The sequence below is a fragment of the Sebastes umbrosus genome, chromosome 23 (genome assembly GCF_015220745.1).
Source record: "Sebastes umbrosus isolate fSebUmb1 chromosome 23, fSebUmb1.pri, whole genome shotgun sequence".
Taxonomy (NCBI): domain Eukaryota; kingdom Metazoa; phylum Chordata; class Actinopteri; order Perciformes; family Sebastidae; genus Sebastes; species Sebastes umbrosus.
In genome coordinates this window covers 21,077,827-21,098,521 of record NC_051291.1, presented here as the reverse complement: position 1 = coordinate 21,098,521, position 20,695 = coordinate 21,077,827, and the positions used below count along the sequence as shown (strand labels likewise).

The following is a 20,695-nucleotide window of genomic DNA, read 5'->3' as shown; positions in this document are numbered from 1 at the left end:
CCTCTCCATGTTACGGGGGGGGGGGGTGGGAACCACCCCCCTTTTCTCTCTCAAAATGGAAGCTTCCACTACCGAACTGGAGGCAGAAGAAGAGGAAAGAAAATACTACAACACTAACTAGATTCAGGATTCAAGGCCAGCATCACTGCTAGAAACTGGATTAACAACTGGATGTGTGGCTTTTAACATACAGCAAGTTTAACGAGAACAAACAAGTGCTCAAGATGGAGAAAACAGGCCTCCTAAAACACAAAACCAGTGGCTAAATAAACAAAAATATTATTGCTAATGTGGGGAAGTTATGAGCCCATTATTAGCCCGCTTTTGTTTATTTAACTTAGCTCACAGAAAAGTTGTTAAAGTGAAATATCAGCCGGAACTAAAAACTTCTTTAGGGAGTCATACAAACCCATATGTTATGATTTACTTTGTGATTTATGTGATGATTTATGTGTAATCTGTTAAATTGAGCAAAATGTTAATGGAGTCTGGCAAGAGCACACTTTTGTTGGTTTATCTTAGTTCACAGAAAAGTTGTTAAAGTTAAATATCAGCCGAAATTAAAAGTATTTCTTGAGGGAGTCATACAAAGCCATACGTTATGATTTACATTATAATTTATCTGTTAAATTAAGCAAAATGTTAATGGAGTCTGACAAAAGTTTGTTTGTTTAACTTAGTTCACAGAAGAGCTGTTAAAGTTCAATATCAGCCGAAATGAAGAGTATTTCACAGTATTTCTTTTGCGAGTCATAAAAAGCCATACGTTATGATTTATACGTTATCTGTTAAATTGAGCAAAATGTTAACGAAATCTGGAAAGTAGTAAGGCCACTGAACAACGAGAGGGTAAAGTAAAAATTATTGCTTATGTGTGGAAGATGTGTGTCCATTATTAGTCCACCTTTGTTTACTTAACTTAGTTCACAGAAAAGTTAAATATCAGTCGAAATTAAAAGTATTTCTTTTGGGAGTCATACAAAGCCATACGTTATGATTCATACGTTATCTGTTAAATTGAGCAAAATGTTAATGGAGTCTGGTAAAAGTTTGTTTATTTAACTTAGTTCACAGAGGAGCTGTTAAAGTTAAATATCAGCCAAATTGAAAAGTATTTAAAAGTATTTCTTTTGGGAGTCACACAAAGCCACACATTATGAATAACGTTATGATTTATGCGTTATCTGTTAAATTGAGCAGAATGTTAATGGAGTCTGACGAAAGTTTGTTTATTTAACTTAGTTCACAGATCAGCTGTTAAAGTTAAATATCAGCCGAAATCAAAAGTATTTCTCATACAAAGTCATACATTATGATTTAAGTTTTGCGTTATCTGTTAAATTAAGCAAAATGTTAATGGAGTCTGGCAAAAGCACACTTTTGTTTAGTTAACTTAGTTCACTGAAGAGTTGTTCAAGTTAAATATCAGTCGAAATGAAAAGTATTTCTCATACAAAGTCATACAAAGTCATTCAAAGTCATTCAAAGTTATACGTTATGATTTACGTTATGCGTTATCTGTTAAATTGAGAAAAATGTTAATGGAGTATGGAGGGTAGTAAGGCCAGCAGTCATTGAACAACGAGAGGCTAAATAAAGGAAAACTTAATGCTAATGTGGGGAAGATGTGTGTCCATTATTAGCCCTATTTTGTTTATACAACTTAGTTCACAGAAAAGTAAAAAATCAGCCGAAATGAAAAGTATTTCTTTAGGGAGTCTTACAAAGGCATATGTTGTGATTTATGCGTTATCTGTTAAATCGAGCAAAATGTGAATGGAGTCTGGCAAAAGTTTGTTTATCTAACTTAGTTCACAGGGGAGCTGTTAAAGTTAAAGGTCAGCCGAAATGAAAAGTATACACAAGTAGTTCTTAATGGAGTGATACAAAGCCATACGTTATGATTTACGTTACGTTATCTGTTAAATTGAGCAAAATGTTAATGGAGTCTGGCAAAAGCTCACTTTTGTTTAGTTAACTTAGTTCACAGAAGAGCTGTTAAAGTTAAATATCAGCCGAAATTAAAAGTATTTCAAAGTATTTCTTTTGGGAGTCATTCAAAGCCAAACGTTATGATTCACATTACAATTTATACGTTATTTGTTAAATTGAGCATTTTCTTAATGGAGTCTGGGAAGTAGTCAGTGAACTCCAGCTCTAGAGTGTGTGTTTTCAGAGTACCGGGCCTTTGGACCAGTGGGCTTTTGTTTTTGGGATAACAGGTCGTAGTTTTCGGACATTTTAGGAACTATTGGTTGTTTCGGTGTAACGGGCCTCGGACCCAGTGGTCCCCGCTGTCAGGGCTGGGACCGACCGGCGGGGCGGTGCAAGCGGAGCCGGAGGAGGAGAGAGGAGAGGAGAGGAGAGGAGAGCAGAGGAGCTGGCCGCGGTGCTGAACACCACCACCCGGCCTCTCTCTCCTCAGCATCCAGCCAGACCTGCTGCTACCCGGCTCCAAAGTTAATATAGGACACCGTTTGCTAGCTATAAAAGATAGTAAAGAAAAAAAGTGAAAGTGGGCGAATCAGATGCAGCGCTGTGGATCATGTGACCCGAGAAGAAATAACAGCACCAGACTAAGTAGAAAGTAACAAAAACCGGCGTTTAAAAACACGTTAAAAAGCAACTCCATCCCGTTATTACCGGGTAGTTTCACCCACTAAACTTCAACAACGGTGTTTAAAGAACAAAGTGTGAGCCGGATAGTTGAGCTAGCTGCTCCTTTATTAGCCTCTCTACTCTCGAGAAACATGTCGACCTACTCAAAATGGACGCTAACATTTTTTACACAACTTTGAGATGCCGAGACAAGAAGAAGAAGCCAGCAGTGCAACACACACATTTTACCAGCCACCATGTTTGTTTGTGTCTAGTTGTATCCGGAGAGAGCAGCCTGCACGGCGGGCACACACACAAACACATAGAGGAGCTTACTTGTTTATCGCTCAGGGCTGTTATTCTCCTGTCGTGCAGCTGTCTCTTCAGCTCTCCATCCTACAAATATAAAACAAGTGGATCATTTTTGGACATTTAAACTTCACATATTTCCAGCAAAGTCACGATGAAGATGAATAAAGATGAAGAGATGCTGATAAAGTTTCGCCTCGTATACCGTGAAGAAGAAGCCACATTTATAATTATATTTTACCTGTGGGTCTTGCTTCATCTGTGCAACTAGTTTGTTTTAAAAAAAGGTGTTGATGGAGATGGAGAAGATGGAGGAGTAAAATGGTAAAAAAGTCTTAAGTTTATAGTGTAACAGGGAGGAACAAAGCGGTGCTGATAGCAGCAGCAGCAGCAGCGACTCTTTGCACCTCATAAATATTCAGGTCGCGTCCGGATCGCCACCACCGCATTATTATCACTCCTAATTCTTGTTGCTCGGCGAAAACACCGATGACAATTAGCTCAAAAGTAACTGTGAAAAGTGCACTTAGATGGGACTAGTTAGTGGCCGTGGTGTCGACATTATTAGCGGCTCCAGCCCCTCTCAGTGTGCACCTCTCCTCGGGTTTCTCTGCTCTCACTTGCTCACAGAAGGGTAGAAATAACACGATGTTTTACCTGATGACATTGGATTTCTACTTTCAACGCCTCTTGCAGGCCTTGTAGTTCCATGTTCCGACCAGAAAAGCACTTTTCTCCCACTTTCGACGCGACCGACACCAAGTTTAAGTGAATTAAAAGATTTTTTTAAAGCGACAATAACAATTGAAAGAAAGAACTACTCGGGCTGCAAAAAAAGCAAGTTCTCGCTTCTTTTTACAGGCTAGGACTCATCACCCACTTTCCGCCCGTCTTCAAAAGTGCTCCAAACCCGGCAGAAAGAGCTCAGGCCCCGGTCGGGTCCTCTCCGGATTAACGGCCGAACGTCGAGGGGTCCGACGGGGGAGCGGGTTAGCTTTTCTTTCGGTAATTTTAAGTTGAAAAACGGGGACTATATTTTGTCCGAGTCTGCGGCTTGATTTCACTTTGCCTGAGGAAAAGTTGCGCTTCGGCTGTCAATGGTAATTCTGAAGTTCCCGGATGGAGCAGAGAGACATGCGCAGTGAGCCGGGGGAGCTACAACTACTTCAAGGAGTAGTTAAAATAATAAATAAATAAATAAATAATACATTTATTTATACAAAACAGATGTTACAAAGTGACTCACAAGACAATAAAAGTAGATGAATTAAGCAAAAGTAAAAACAATAAAACAACTATTAAATTACTTATTTCTTATTTTATTAATGCAAGCACCTTATTTTATTCCCAACATGTCTTGTATTTTTCATGTTATTGCCTTCTGTTTTTTAAATTATTTTTGGGTATTTCATTTCCATGTATAACTATGTAAAGCACTTTGTAACTTTGTTTTGAAAGATGCTGTATATATAAAGTTCATATTATTATTATTACTGATATTATTATTAAAACATCGCAAATCATATCAAAGTTTCTTGTAAAAACTTGTGTTTTCACACATGTAATGATGTAATGACTTTAAATATAAAATACACAAACATTATGTTATTATAGAGCTAGAAAATATTTTTTTAAATAAAATAAAATATAATACATATATATAATTATATATAATATTTATATATTAATATAAAAAATATAACTTAATTATTATTCATTTATTTTTTATTTATCTATCTATATTTATCCATCCAAAAAAGAATACCAATGTTATAACAATCATACAATAATAATAATTGTAATCATCTATGGTGGAAGAAGTACTCAGATCTTGTACTTAAATAAAAGTAGTAATACTACAGTGTAAAAATACTCTGTTACAAGTAAGAGTCCTGCATTCAAAATCTTACTTAAGTAAAAAAAGTATATAAAGTGTCACCAGTAAAAATACACAAGTATTATCAGCTTCATGTAGTTAAAATATCAGTAATAAAAGTACACAAGTAGTCTAAGCCCACACAGTAAAAGTACACAAGTATTCTAAGCTCCATGCAGTAAAAGTACTCAAGTATTCGAAGCTTCATGCACTAAAACTACACAAGTATTCTACGCTTCATGTAGTTTAAGTATCAGTAGTAAAAGTACACAAGTATTCTAAGCTCCACGAAGTAAAAGTACACAAGTATTCAAAGCTTCATGCAGTAAAATTACTCAAGTATTCTACGCTTCATGTAGTTTAAGTATCATTAGTAAAAGTACACCAGTATTCTAAGCTTCATGTAATTTAGGTATCAGTAGTAAAAGTACAGAAGTATTCTAAGCTCCATATAGTGAAAGTACAGAAGTATTCTCAGCTCAATGCAGTAAAAGTACACAAGTATATTTATCAAAATATAGCTGTGTACTTTTACTGCATTGAGTACCAAAAGTAAAAGTACTCATTGTACAGAATAATCTATATTATATTATGTATTATAATTATTGATGCATTAATGTGTTCATCACTTTAATGTTGCAGCTGGTGAAGGAGGAGCTCATTTTATTGACTTTATATAGGCCTACTGATGGGTAGTTTAATCTATAACAATACTATTACAGAAATATATAATAGTAGTATATAAATACTATTGTTGTTCTCTTTTTTTACCCAGTTTATCTACCTATTCATTTACATTACTATTACATACTTCTAATCTAATTTCAGGTTATTATTGAACTAGTTTCAGAAGTAATTCAGTAGTAAATAACCTAAAAGGGGCTGTGGTTGGACATCTAACATTATTCAACTGGAGCAGTAAGAAGAGCAAACATGGCAGCACCTTCCTCTGCTACCATCACAACTAAGTGAGACAGACGAGGAGAATGTGGAGGATTAGAGAATATAAAATATGTCGATACACATGAAGCCTCCAACCAAAGCTACCCAGTTGTAGTTTTTCGCCTCTTCAAACACAAAGAGGCCAAATGTGGCAGTTAGTTCCCAGAAATGCAGCCTCTCTTCCCCCATGTCTGTCAGTCTGACCCCCGCCACCTCCTCCTCCTCCTCCTCCTACCGCTCCTCCCGCCCTCTGGACACACGACGCGCCGCTATTGGTCCAAACTGCTACTTCAGTGCGCGAGGGACGGGTGGGGGCGGGAAGGGGGAGCCAATCAGGAGTTGCAAACCTTGATTGACAGCTCGGGGGACCAATCAGAAGGTCTCAGAGGAGGGGGCGAGTGCAGCTATGTGATCGGAGAGTTGATGAAGAGCAGAGATGGCAGTTAGTGATTGAATTTATTGTTAACTCGACAGCGAACAACTTCACCACAGTTTTAAGCACAATACGAACATAAAATGGCGGATGTGTGTGTGTGTGTGTGTTTTTATAAGTGATAATACAAGCTGACGTGTTGACGGGTGAATGAGAGTAGTAGCACCATGGACAGAGGCAGCAGCTCCGGGGACATTACTATTCTTTGACTGTTGCTACGGAGCTTTTTATTCATGTCGGCGGCTCCTCCAGCCTTCAGCTGCACTCAATTTTGTTTATTAATACGGCTCTGTAACCTAGGGGGGGTTCCTCAAGCCAACATCCATAAACACAGGCCTGACTTCACCATTAAAGCTCACAGTAAAGTTGTAGTTGGTAGTCATGTTGCAGCGTTGACAGAAAGTAGTCCGCCCCTCCCTCCCGTCCTTCCTCCCCGGTCCTCCCTCCCTCCCTCCGGTGGCTGGCCGGCCGCCTGCCCGCTGGAACCCTCCCCCACCCCGGCCAGGTCTGCTGCTACATCAGCTGCTACTCTTCATTTCACGGCTCAGCGGTGAAACTCTTCAGTCCTCTCTGTGGTGGCTCTGCACTCACAAGCTGCTCACAGTTTTAAGCTCTGCTCGCTCTGAATGGACACACACTGTAGATTTACTGGAGCTGTGTGCTACTGTTTGTTTGGAGCTTTTATTATCTTCTGGCTGCATGTCTGCAGGGATGGAGCCAGAACAGAATAACATACTGCAGGTCAAACCAGTGGACACCCACCCCCTGTATTTATTTAATTATATGGATTATGTGTTCAGTCCAATTAGTTCAACTTCTTTATTTATCATATGCACAACAATTGCAGTTGGCCATGGAAATCTAAAGTGTCCCTCCAACAATGCTCATTAAATATGCATTATAAAGAAAAATAAGATCACAAAAGTAAACAGGGTGAATATGCATAATGATAAGTCTAAATATATTCATATATACAGTATATATAAACATGTATATATGTATATACATACATATATGTACATATACATAGATATACAGTATATACACACACACAGGTGTAAACAGTTGTAAAACAGTAAGTAAAGGTATATAAAATACTCTTAATAATTACATTTATAATTAAAGTACCGCAGTATTCTCAGCTTCATGCAGTAAAAGTACTGCAGTATTATCAGCTTCTTCATGCAGTAAAAGTACATAAGTAAAAGTACCGCAGTATTATCAGCTTCATCTAGTAAACGTACCGTCGTATTCTCAGCTTCTTCATGCAGTAAAAGTATCAGTAGTTAAAAGTACAGAAGTATTCACAGCTTCATGCAGTAAAAGTACTGCAGTATTATCAGATTCATGCAGTAAAAGTATCGGTAGTTAAAAGTACAGGAGAATTCAAAGATTCATGCAATAAAAGTACTGCAGTATTCTCAGCTTCATGGAGTAAAAGTATCAGTAGTTAAAAGTACAGAAGTATTCACAGCTTCATGCAGTAAAAGTATCAGTAGTTAAAAGTACTGCAGTATTCTCAGCTTCATGGAGTAAAAGTATCAGTAGTTAAAAGTACAGAAGTATTCACAGCATCATGCAGTAGAAGTACTGTAGTATTATCAGCTTCATTCAGTAGAAGTACTGTAGTATTATCAGCTTCATTCAGTAGAAGTACTGCAGTATTATCAGCTTCATCCAGTAGTTGTACTGCAGTATTATCAGCTTCATTCAATAGAAGTACTGCAGTATTCTCAGCTTCGTGCAGTAAAAGCATCGGTAGTTAAAAGTACAGAAGTATACATATACTGTATATACTGTATATACATATACAAACATACACATATATACAAACATGTATACATATATATACACACAGGTGTAACAAGTTGTAAAAAAGGAATTAAAAGTATATAAAATACTCTTAATAATGATATAATTAAAAGGTGAACCCTATTTTCATTTCATTAGTTTTGCTGGACTAATATATATTTTCTTTCCAGTGGTGGAAAGTACATTTGAAGAAAGTACAGTTTTGAGGTACTTCTACTGTACTTGAGTATTTTCATTCTGTGCAACTTTCTACTTGTACTCCACTACATCTCAGAGGGGAATATTGTACTATTTACTCCACTACATTTATATGTTAACTCTAGTTACTTTACGGCGAACAGAAACACAACCATTGTTAGTTTCAGCTGATGATACACTGATGAAAACACAGTCATGAATAATATATTAATATTTCTGATAACAGATCCCCTGAAATGTTACACACTGGTCCTTAAGTATATTTTGATGCTTTGATACCGTTGTACTTTTACTTGAGTAACATTTTGAATGCAGGACTTTACTTGGAACCGTTTGTTTCACCTTTTTACCAACAAGATTAAAAATATACCTCTTTTTTTTGTTTGTAAGCAGCATAAAGGCCTTTAGTCTTTGCTTTCAACATAAACTACCACTCCCAATGTTTATGGACCCCTGAACACATCTGAACGTACCTGAACGCACCTGAACGTACCTGAACGCACCTGAACGTACCTGAACGTCCCCGTCTATGTGATGGTAGAAACCAGAGGACTGATGTTGGTGATCCGGTCCGGCTCACAGTCGGCGGTCCAGTTCATCCCAGAGTTGCTGGACTGGGTTCAGGTCACGTTCTTCCACTCCAAACTGTTTTTTTACACCGGAGTCATGTTGAAACAGGAAAGAGACAAACACATACTGTTGACACAAAGATGGAAGAAATTATAGTGTGAAACATTATTGTATACTGGAGTATTAAAGGTCCCATATTGTAAAAAGTGAGATTTCCATGCCTTTTATATTATAAAGCAGGTTCAAGTGCTATATAAATACTGGTAAACTATCAAAACGCAAAATATACGGAGAAATACACACAGCCCGTATTCAGAAATTGTGCGTTTGAAAAAGCCGTTTGTGATGTCACAAATATACAATATTTAGACCATTACGCGGTTTTAAATGTAAACATTTTAAATGTGTCCCAGTTTATTCCTGGCTGCAGTGTATGTGAATGACATCAGCTGACAGGAAGTAAACATGGACCAAAACTGTTGCCTAGCAACAGAATTCCGTTGCAATTCCGTTGAAATGCACTAAAAACGGAGCGTTTCAGACAGAGGGTAATACAGGTATATTCAGGTAGACCGTACGAGGAATGTGTTTTTTGAACATTACAGCATGTAAACATGTTCTTGTAGAAAAACAAAATACTAGTATGAGCCTGAAAATGAGCACAATATGGGACCTTTAAGATTTATTAAGAAGGTGACAAACCAGGAAAAACATCACATACTTTTAGCTTTTATAGTGTACTTCTAATGTCCAGATGGAAGTATAAAAGTGGAAGAGTGAAAGTACAATATTTCCCTCTGAAATGTAGTGGAATAGAAGTATAGAAGTAGCACAAAATGGAAATACTCAAGTAATACAAGTACCTCAAAATTATACTTAAGTACAGTAGTTGAGTAAATGTACTTAGTTACTTTCCACCACTGCAACAAACTCCTGACTAACTGATTCATGATGTTACTAAACCTGACAGGAGGAGACTACACAAACTCCCCAAAAGGTACATTTAGTAGCTGTTCTGGAGGTTTTCAGTCATATCACGTCATCATCATCATCATCATCATGATCATCATAATCATCATCATATCACAACTTCAGACAAAACTCCTTAAAGTGCTCAACAAATGGAAATTTGAACGTCTGCAGTTAATTCCATGACAACAGCGGACTCTGAGTTTTTAATTATGATCCCGATTTAAAGTCCAGTCAGAGGAAGACGTGCAGCAACTCCAACAGCTCTCCTATCAGCTGGACGTAGTAGTATTTCATAGAGGACCTCGGGCCAGGCCTGGACCGGCCATCTGTCACTACTAGCAGAACCCAGTGAAGCCTGGACCCGGTCCTGGACCGGCCTGGACCCGGTACAAATACCTGCTTCCTACAGCGTATGTAGTAGCATGAAATATGACCTTATATGTGGTGCAAATACCTGCTACCCTCAGTGTATGTAGTAACCTGAATATGAGCTTTTATTTGTGATACAAATACCTGCTTCCCTCGGTGTATGTAGTACCCTGAATATGAGCTTATATGTGGTACAAATACCTGCTTCCCTCAGTGTATGTAGTACCCTGAATATGAGCTCATGTGTGGTAGAAACAGCTGACAGCAGAACCAGGCCTGATACCAGCAGAGACGCTCCATCACTGAAGAGGAGCTCTGACATTTTTATTTGGTCGGTTGGCGAGCGGCGCGGCGGCGTGCAGACGGAGTACGAGCCAACAACAGATCCTTCACGGCTGATGAAAAGATACTGTGACATTTGTAAGGATCCTGTCTTTGGGCTGATGAGAGGTTGACAGAAATGTCAGCCAAGTGCAGTCAGAGAGCTGGCAGCACAGATCACAGCAGCCAAAACACTGTGCTCTCACTGCATTCACCAACACAGGCCTGAGATCAGCACCCAAAACACTGCATCCACCAACACACACTGCATTCACCAACACACTCTGCATTCACCAACACAGGCCTGGGATCAGCACCCAAAACACTGCTTTCACCAACACAGGCCTGGGATCAGCACCCCCCAAATCACTGAATCCACCAACACAGGCCTGAGATCAGCACGCAAAACACTGCATCCACCAACACAGGCCTGAGATCAGCACCCCCCAAAACACTGCATTCACCAACACAGGCCTGGGATCAGCACCCTAAAACACTGCACCCACCAAAACAGGCCTGAGATCAGCACCCAAAACACTGAATCCACCAAAACAGGCCTGAGATCTGGATACTGCAGCGGGCAGCCACAAATACTAACTATACTACATAAAAATACACCCACAAATACTAACTATACTACATAAAAATACACCCACAAATACCAACTATACTACATAAAACACACCATATATATATATATATATATACACACATATATACAGCCCTTGAGTAAATGCACGTCCCCTCACAGTTTCTATTTTTCCTCACTTGTCAACATTAAGAGTAAACATAATGTTTATTTCGACCTGACAGGTAGTAAAGCCATTAAATCAGCGCTACAGAACCCTTTTAGGATGACAGTGTAGTATTAGAGTGAGTATTAAAGTAGTACCATCAGTACTACAGTATGCCGTCTGTCACTCAGACTGATGACAGAGGCTCTTTCTCTTTCTCAGAGTTAATAGAAGCTATGCTGAGGCTGTGACCCAGTTCTCTCACTCACAGCTTCTTCTTCTTTTTCTTCTTCTTCTTCTTCACCAGTAAATAAACACTAGTTGTTGTGTCTCGGCCCGGTCTCTGGACACCAGCCGAGCTCAGAACCGAGCAGTTCTGCAGCACAAAGAAACAGCTCTGCTATTAAAGCGACTGCAGTCCTATTCTGACTCTGTGAATGGGAGGAAAACGCTATTGTTCAGCTAGAAATGGTCATGTGGAGATAATATGCTGACATAATAATGATTCACAGTGTTTGTGTGTGTCGGAGACATACAGCGGGGCGGGCAGACAGGACTGAAGCACAGCTCATGGTTTTACATCTTTTGTTTTATAGATTTCTTTTGAAGAAGCTCCAGAGAATAAACGTGTCTCTCATGTTAAGAACATCAAGCAGCATGAGATGTGATCAGTACGAGCTGTAAAGTAATAATTATCAGATGGTTAACAGGCCGGAGGAGCTCCAGATAACATTTAACTATTAGGCTTGAATTTATCTGTATTATCACCAACACCACTGAAAGGGCTTATTAAAATCAGTGTAAATAATGCAAAGCAGTGTTGAAAATCATCAAATCCATTAAAGTTCCTATCATTATATATATATATATATATATATATATATGTAAGCCACCTACTGTAACAGGCCATAAAGTTAGCACAATATTAGCAGCTCCAAGCTATCAGCCATCTAAATAGAAGGTTGCATAGTGAACAATTAGCATGGCTAAACTACTTAGTATTGAACACCAGCTGATGGGGGATGAAGCTAACATGACATTAGCATGGCTAATCTACCTGCTATTCAATCAACTGTGTGAAGCTAACATGACATTATTGAATCTAAGCTAATAGCAACATCATAATTACTTATAAGCTTGTAGAATAATTAAATATGTCTCTACTGTTTGTAAAACAGAAATAAATCTACTGAAATATAAAAATATTTCAACAAATTCCCTTTCTGCTTCAAGAGCAGGACTTTGTTTTTACTGACAGGACTGGACTCAAAGTCAAACTTCATTCACTGATTGAGATCCACAGCAGCTAGCTAACCTGTCAACTGCCCCACTTATCAATACACACAGTGATTGATCAGCAGCTAGCAGTGTTATGCTACCTGTGCTAACTTACATACTGCTAGCACAAACCTTTAAAGTCAGTGATACAACAACAGTAAGTTCAGCCACAAAACACACTCACAACACTAAATGGTTGACTGGTCTGTGTGTGTGTGTGTGTGTGTGTGTGTGTGTGTGTGTGTGTGTGTGTGTGTGTGTGCGTGTGTGTTTGTGTGTGTGTGTGTGTGTGTTAGCACGTTCACAATAGTTCATGAGGTACTTGCAAGCTAAGCTAGTAAACACACCACGCATACAGCCTCTAATACTAAAACACCTCCAGCTTTATGATCACATGATCACCTGCTCACCTCCTCTGACTTTACTTTATGTTACTTTACTTGATTTACTTTACAGTATGTTACTTTACTTTAGGTTGCTTTACATTACTTTGTTACTTTACTTTATGTTTCTGTATTTAATGTTACTTTACTTAAGGCTACATTACTTTACTTTATGTTACTTTACGTTACTTTGTAACTTTATGTTACATTACTGAATGTTACTTTACGTTACTTTGTTATTTTATGTTACTTTACTTAATGTTACTTTACGTTACTTTATTATTTTATGTTACTTTACATAAGGTTACTTTATGTTACTTTGTTATTTTATGTTACTTTACTTTAGGTTACTTTACATTACTTTGTTACTTTAAGTTACTTTACTTAAGGTTACTTTACTTAAGGGTACTTTACTCAAGGTTACTTTACGTTACTTTGTTACTTTATGTTACTTTATGTTATTTTACTTAAGGTTACTTTACGTTACTTTGTTACTTTATGTTACTTTACTTTGTTACTTACTTTCTGTTTCTTTATTTAATGTTACTTTACTTTGTTACTTTACATAAGGTTACTTTACATTACTTTGTTACTTTATGTTACTTTACTTAATTACTTACTCTGTTTCTTTATTTAATGTTACTTTACTTTAGACTACGTTACTTTATGTTACTTTATGTTACTTTACTTTGTTACTTTACATTACTTTGTTACTTTATGTTACTTTACATTACTTTATTACTTCATGTTACTTTACTTTTTTTCTTTACTTTATGTTTCTTTATTTAATGTTACTTTACTTAAGGCTACGTTACTTTATTTACTTTGTTACTTTACTTTAAGTTACTTTTTTTACTTTGTTACTTTACTTTATGTTACTTTTTTTACTTTGTTACTTTACTTTAAGTTACTTTTTTTACTTTGTTACTTTACTTTATGTTACTTTTTTTACTTTGTTACTTTACTTTAAGTTACTTTGCGTTTCTTTGTTATTTTGTTGCTTTACTTTAAATTTCAGAGGGAAATACTTTTTACCCCGTTACATTTATCTGACAGACATAGTTACTAGTTACTTTGATTTTACACACAAAACATATGATCAACATATGAAGGCTCTGCTTGGTGAGGTCACCAGTGAGAGGGATAAAGTTATAACTCACCCTGCAACAAAACTATATAAATAAAGCTATATATCTTCCAGGACCTTTCGGCCTCCATAAAACACTCTGAAAGTGGCCTCCGTATATGCACAATGAGTACTTTTACTTTGAATACTTTAAGTATATTTTGCTGGTAATACTTACTTTTATCCAGGACTTAAACTTGCAACAGTGCATTTCTAATCTGTGTTATTGAAGTTTAATCCTGTGTAAAGTTGTTGTGTTCCATGCTGTTAGCAGCATTATAATGACAGTGAAACTGCCACAGAAAACCTCTTTTCTAATCCACCCTGCGGTGACGCGGCTCTTTGGCAGCAGCCGCTCACTTGTTCTAAGTTTGAGGATTTAACAGGAATGAATTATTAATCAGTATAATTCAATCATCTCAGTCTGATTGTTCTAAACTCCCTTTAGTGTTTGCCAAGCCACTTCATATTAAAGCAAACAGACAGTTTGTAATCAGGCGGCTTTAAAGAGTCTGACGGGCGAATTCATTTATCAGATGGATATTTCCCCAGGTGGAGGATCAGCTTCACAGGCTGTTATGAGCTCTGATCCGGAGCAGCGGGGAGGAAGAACTCCCCAAAACATCAGACGGCGAGCTGCTGATGCTGCGTGTGAAGCATCAAACACACGGTTCATATAGCTGCTGATACACAGGACTGATACACAGAAATATTCAGCCATTCATCTTCAAACCTGCAGGTTTCTCTGCAGGGTCAGGAGGCTGGAGGGTATCCCAGCATGCACCGAGACACCTCGAACATTAGAGACAACAAACCAGAGCATGACGCACTTTAACCCGCTGAGATTTACTTCCTGTTCTCTCATGTTTCATTATAGCTTCTAGTATTCATGACTAATAGCTATTTATTTATTTATCTATTTATTTACCCAACGATAGAAACTATTCTTCCTGGGGTTCGTACATAAAACACTACGTAACAATGTAAAAACAAATATGTTATTAAAATCTAAAGCAAAAAAAGAGAACAAAAAAACAAAATAAAACCAAACAAACTACAAACAAAAAAACCCCACTAAAATCAATAACAATAAAACTACTTATGTCAATAATAACAGACAAATGACAACAAGTTAAACATTTAATAAAATACTAAACATAAACAAACTACAAAACAAAAATAAAATCAACAAAAATAAAACTACTAATGTCAATTAAAACAGACAAATAACAAGTTAAACATTTAACAAAAGAATTAAGAAAAATAAACTACAAAAAAACACTAAAATTAACAACAACAAAACTACTAATGACAATAATAACAGATAAAAAACAAGATAAACATTTCACAAAAAAATAAAGAAAAACAAGTAAACTATAAAAAAAACTAAAATCAACAACAATGAAGCTACTAATGACAATAAAAAGACAAATAACAAGTTAAACTTTTAACAAAAAAAATAAGAAAAACAAGCACTAAAATCCACAGCAACAAAACTGCTCATGACAATAAAAACAAAACAAGTAAGTAGTTGTGAATATAAAGAAGTTTTTGAAATGATAGGTGTGATTTGTCCTTTGTTATTCCCTTTAGTACCGCTCTCAGCCACTAGAAGGCATGAGGTTGTTTCCTCCCTGTATATGAAACCTCAGAGTCACACAGAAGTCCTGTTCAATTTCAGCCTTTTTTAATCAGAAACTGAAAAGAAATAAAAAAAAACAGATAATTGAGATTTTTAAAAAAGTGTCCTCTCACCTTTCTTTAAATGGATACCACATTTAGGATCATTAAGAGCATCGGTTCTGCTTCCTTTTAATTTGTCACTGCACTAATTGCCGTCCACATAGCCAGTCAATTAATTCAACCTAATTATAGCTCAATTTGCAAAAGCCTAATTGACACGTAGATCTGTCTGCCGAACGGGCAATTACAGAGGAGACGCATGAAATAAAATGACGGCTACATGTTAATGATTTAATCAGATATAATAATTAATTATGAGCAGGAATCTGAAGGCAGGTCAGCAGCTTTACCAGATGAGATCATTAACAGAAGGTGTTCTTTTTTTATTCACCTTTATACAAACAAAACAAAAAACAATTTAAGGTTCAAAACCTCAAACACACCAAACTCCATTAAAAAACAGAAAGGACTTTAATTATTATTTTACCAGAAAACACCAAATCATACAGGAAAGAAAGACTCAAACAATAACTGGGAAGCATGATCTGACTGAAACCGATGATTACATGAATCATTCATTCATATGTGTTTAAATAAGTTAGATAATTGAATGAGAGAATGAATAAATCATTCTATTCATTTTAGACTGTGTGGATCACTCTGATGTGTTCTCTGTGGATCTCTGTGGTTAAGGGAACGTTCCCTCGTCCCACCTCAGTTGTAAAAGTCAGTGATGTTGAACATCCTCCTCCACCGCTGATCAATACGTTATCAGCTCTTTGATTGTGCTCTCAGCTCTGAAGTCTGGTCCCTACAAACGGGCCCCGCTGAGCCCTGAAGGAGCCGGACCGGCTCGCTCTGAGCCCGGCCGCCTGCTCCACACTTCAGTGGCCCCCCGCTGAGAGAGGGGCCCCATACTGAGCCGAGAGGCCCTCCATCTTATCAACACACTGTAATTCAGTCTGCACAGCAGGAAGGAGCTGCCTCTGTTATCAACCAGCAGCCTCTGAACACATGGTGGACAGAAAACCTGCTCAGGAATCACACAAATACAACATGTTGTTAGGAGATATAGGAATATTTAGACATTTTTAGACACAGCAATTAATAGAGTACCTTTAAATGTAAAAAAAAAACAGTCCAAAACCCAAATATATTTAGTTTACTGACAACACAGAAAAAACGACAAATACTCACAATAGAGCTACAAAATGCTTATATAAAGGAAACACATTCAGTTATTAAGATTTGGATGCCTTACACAGAAGAATTTTTAACAGTAAGTAAGTAGTTCCCACTGCTTCCAGTCTTTATGCTAAACTAAGCTAAGCTTACCACATCCTGACTCCAGACAGCAAATAAGAATATTCCTCAAAACGCTGGACTTTGTCCTTTAACTTATTAAAAGTTTTATACTATTTAAGGAATAAAACATAAACAAGTCTCCGTATTTACTGTATGTTGTGTTTATGAAACGTATCCTCATACAACTGTTCGTATGATCTTACAAGAAATTATTCTGATTTCTTTTTTAATTAATCCTAATTTTTCCTTGTTTTTTTTAATTGTTCCTATTTTCTCTTTATTAAATCATTCCTATTTTTTCTTTTTTTTAAATGATTTTTCATTTGTTGTTTTTTATTATTCCTAATTTTTCATTAAAAATATATATATTTTCTTAATTTTTCATCTAAAAAAATATATATTCATAATTTTTCAGTTTTTTTTAATTATTCCTAATTTTTGTTTTTTTAATCATTCCTAATTTTTTGTTTTTATTATTCCTAATTTTTTTACCATGAAAAATATTCCTAATTTTTTGTTTTTATTATTCCTAATTTTTTTATTATGAAAAATATTCAAAATTTTTCTTTTTTTTATTATTCATAATTTATCTTTTTATTAATTATTCCAAATTGGTTTTATTTGGGTTTTTTTAAGTATTCCTCATTTTTTGTACGTTTTTCTACAAATGTCCAGCAACACGAGTTTATGCTCAACACATCCATACAGTCTTTTCAAAATAAACTTCCGTCTTCACAGGAAACTCCATAGTTTAGGTAAAGATGGTGGCTTGGGTTAAAATAACAGAAGTGCTGTAACTTACAGAAGTTACGTGACGAATGAATCAACGTTGACTTCTGGTTTCACACATGAACAGCGGTCTCCTGGTGAAAGTCTGGTGCTTGTCGCTCGTTATACTTCGTGCTTCACGATTACGTGGATTACATACGCATTGCGTAGTTATGAACGGTGGATGAGAACAGTCTGGTTTATTTCTCTTTTTGTACTTTAATTTGTGCAAAATAAACTCTTTCTAGCGTGTCAATAACAACAGCCTTACTTCCTGTTTTTAACTGGTGAAAATATGAGAAACTCAGAGTGTGTATTTGATGTGAGTGTTGTATGTTGTAGCTGCCACCAGTCAGTGTGATGTGTTTAAAGAGACCCTGCCTCTCTCCGCCGCCTCACATGTTCCTTCTACATTATACAGCGTTCTCGCTTTTTTCTACTGCCAACTCTTTCCATTTTCTCCTCGCCAGCTGGTCAAGGGTCTCCTGCTGCCGCCAGGGCCCACAGCTCACTTCCTACTTTCTCCAGCACCTGTTCCTATTTGGCAAGGCCGAGCGGGATCCTGAAAGCTTGGAGACGAGCCATCTGCTGCCCGGCTCTGCACCATTTTACCCCCCGATCCTCCCGAGTCGCTGCACGCATCCTCACTTTCTCTCTTTTCACAGCTCTGCTGAAAGACGGAGGAAAAGCTGAAATGGATCGTCTGGTGAATCCAAAGAATCAACATTTAGCTGCAGTGACCGGCTGACAGTATAGAGGTTAAACCAGAGTGGAGTAGAGGTACTTTACCTCATGCAGCTGGAGAGAATGATAATAATAATAATAATAACTGTCATTTTTCATCTCAAATCCTCAAAGTTCTTCTCACCTTGTTGGAGCAAGAATGGCTTATTTCTAATGCATCACCCTAACAGACGTTATTTATCTCAAACATGAGGATTTCAAGCTTCTGAGGTTGTCGTTTGTTTGTTGTAGTATCATCAAAGAACGTATATTGATGAGGTGTGAAAGTCAAGTGTTTGTTCCATGTCAACGTTGCCGCCAAGCAGCAGAGCTACGCCTCCGCCATTTTGGACTGAAAGCGACTACCAGACGTCAGTAAAACGTCAGCCTACAAAGAGCCTTACAAAAGTAAAACTACATTATTCTAAATTCTATTGTCTAAAAATTCTATTTCATATTCTACTGAAATGGCCCGTGTTGAACAATGAAAATATTGTAAATATAATAAGCATTTTCAGTCCAAAATGGCGGCACAAGGCTGTTGTCAGAAAAACGTATTATATTGTAAAAAGTAAAAGTAGTAATGCCACATATAAATACTCTGTTAAGTTCTGCATCAAAATGTTACTGAAGCAAAAGTATCAGCATCAAAATACACTTAAAGTAACAAAAGTAAAAGTACTCATTCTGCACAATCATCAACATTATATTATTGTAATATAAGTATTGATGCATTAATGTGTTCATCACTTTAATGATGCAGCTGGTAAAGGTGGAACTACTTTTAATGACTTTATATACTGATGGTAGTTTAATCTATAATAATACATCATAATATATTTGTTAATAATATGTTGTATAAATAGCTTGCATAATGTGTAATGTAATTAGTAGTTACTATCAAATAAATAAATAAAAATAAATAAAGTTGAGTAATATGTTCAATATTTCCCTCTGAAATAAAATGGAAACACTCAAGTAAAGTACATGGATCTCAAAATTGAGTAAATATAATTTGTTACTTTTTCAATACTGCTTCGTTCATGTAAAATGTAATAACATTGTATTTACAAAGGAGGTCAAATAATACATTTACTGAGTTTCACACACACACACACATATATATATATATATATATATATATATATTTATATAAATTGAGGAAAAAAAGTTCGTAAACTTGTGTTTGGTGGATTATTTCTCTGTTGTTGCAATGCTAATTGGCATTGTATTTTACATCGTTGGAAAGCCTGTATATATACCTTCACAATGATGTCCAACTTGTAAGGATCATGCATTTGTGGGATGAGCAGCACAGCTGATTATGTGGGTAGTGCCCAACAAAAATTTGCCATTATGCTCTGCCAATGGTAAACAGTGTATTCTCATAAGGCTACCAGGAAGCCTGCAATGACTGCCCTTCACCGTCAGGCCCGTTTGCGCTGGTGTCGACAACACAGACAATGGAACCTGAACATGTGGGGGAATGTCATGTTCAGTGATGAGTTCAGGTTCTGTCTGCCAAAGTCGGACGGCAGGGTCAAAGTATGGAGACGACGTGGAGAACGCTATGCTGATTGTTGCACCGATGGAGTAACAGCTTTTGGTGGGGGCAGTGTCATGGTGTGGGGGGGCATCTCCCTCACTGGCAAAACAAGGCTTGTCATCATTGAAGGCCATCTCAATGCAGTGAGATATCGGGATGAGATTCTGCAGCCAGTGGCGATCCCATATCTCCACAATCTGGGACCTAACTTCATCCTCCAAGATGACAACGCTCGCCCCCACAGAGCCAGGGTTATCACAGACTACCTCCACAATGTGGGAGTAGAAAGAATGGAACGGCCTGCCAAGAGTCCAGACCTCAACCCAATTCAATATGTGGGATCAGCTTGGGCGTGCTGTACGTGTTAGAGTGATCAACACAACCACGCTGGCTGACCTGCAACGAATCCTGGTTAAGGAATGGAACGCCATCCCACAGCAACGTGTGACCAGGTTGGTGACCAGCATGAGGAGGAGGTGCCAGGCTGTTGTGGCTGCGTATGAATCTTCCACTGCTACTGAGGCTCCTGACGGTGTATTAAATTAATAAAGTGTAAAATAGCCAATATGTCTTGTTTGTTCCTTGTTACTGATAGAGAGTTCAATCATCCAATCCACCAAATAACTCAAAACAAGAGTCAACACCAACAGGAGAATACACTGTTTACCGTTGGCAGAGCATTTTGGCAAATTTTTCTTGGGCGCTACCCACATAATCAGCTGTGCTGCTCATCCCACAAATGCATGATC

General features: G+C 37.2%; 1 protein-coding gene across 4 annotated transcripts in view; it reads right to left on the bottom strand.

Moving 5' to 3' along the window:
• The window catches only part of phf21b (PHD finger protein 21B), a 93,927-nt gene extending 89,873 nt beyond the window's left edge, over window positions 1-4,054 (bottom strand). Inside the window, exons 1-3 of one of the 4 annotated variants that reach the window (XM_037760986.1) lie at window positions 3,565-4,050; window positions 3,149-3,174; window positions 2,935-2,994 (exon numbers count right to left, since the gene is read on the bottom strand). In XM_037760986.1, coding sequence (XP_037616914.1) covers window positions 2,935-2,994; window positions 3,149-3,174; window positions 3,565-3,574 — 96 coding nt within the window. In that variant the 5' untranslated portion in view covers window positions 3,575-4,050. Of the gene's footprint in view, window positions 1-2,934; window positions 2,995-3,148; window positions 3,530-3,564 lie in introns of those variants that run through there. The other 3 variants (XM_037760985.1, XM_037760984.1, XM_037760987.1) reach the window with 3 other exon arrangements.
• Between the last annotated feature and the right edge of the window lie 16,641 nt (window positions 4,055-20,695).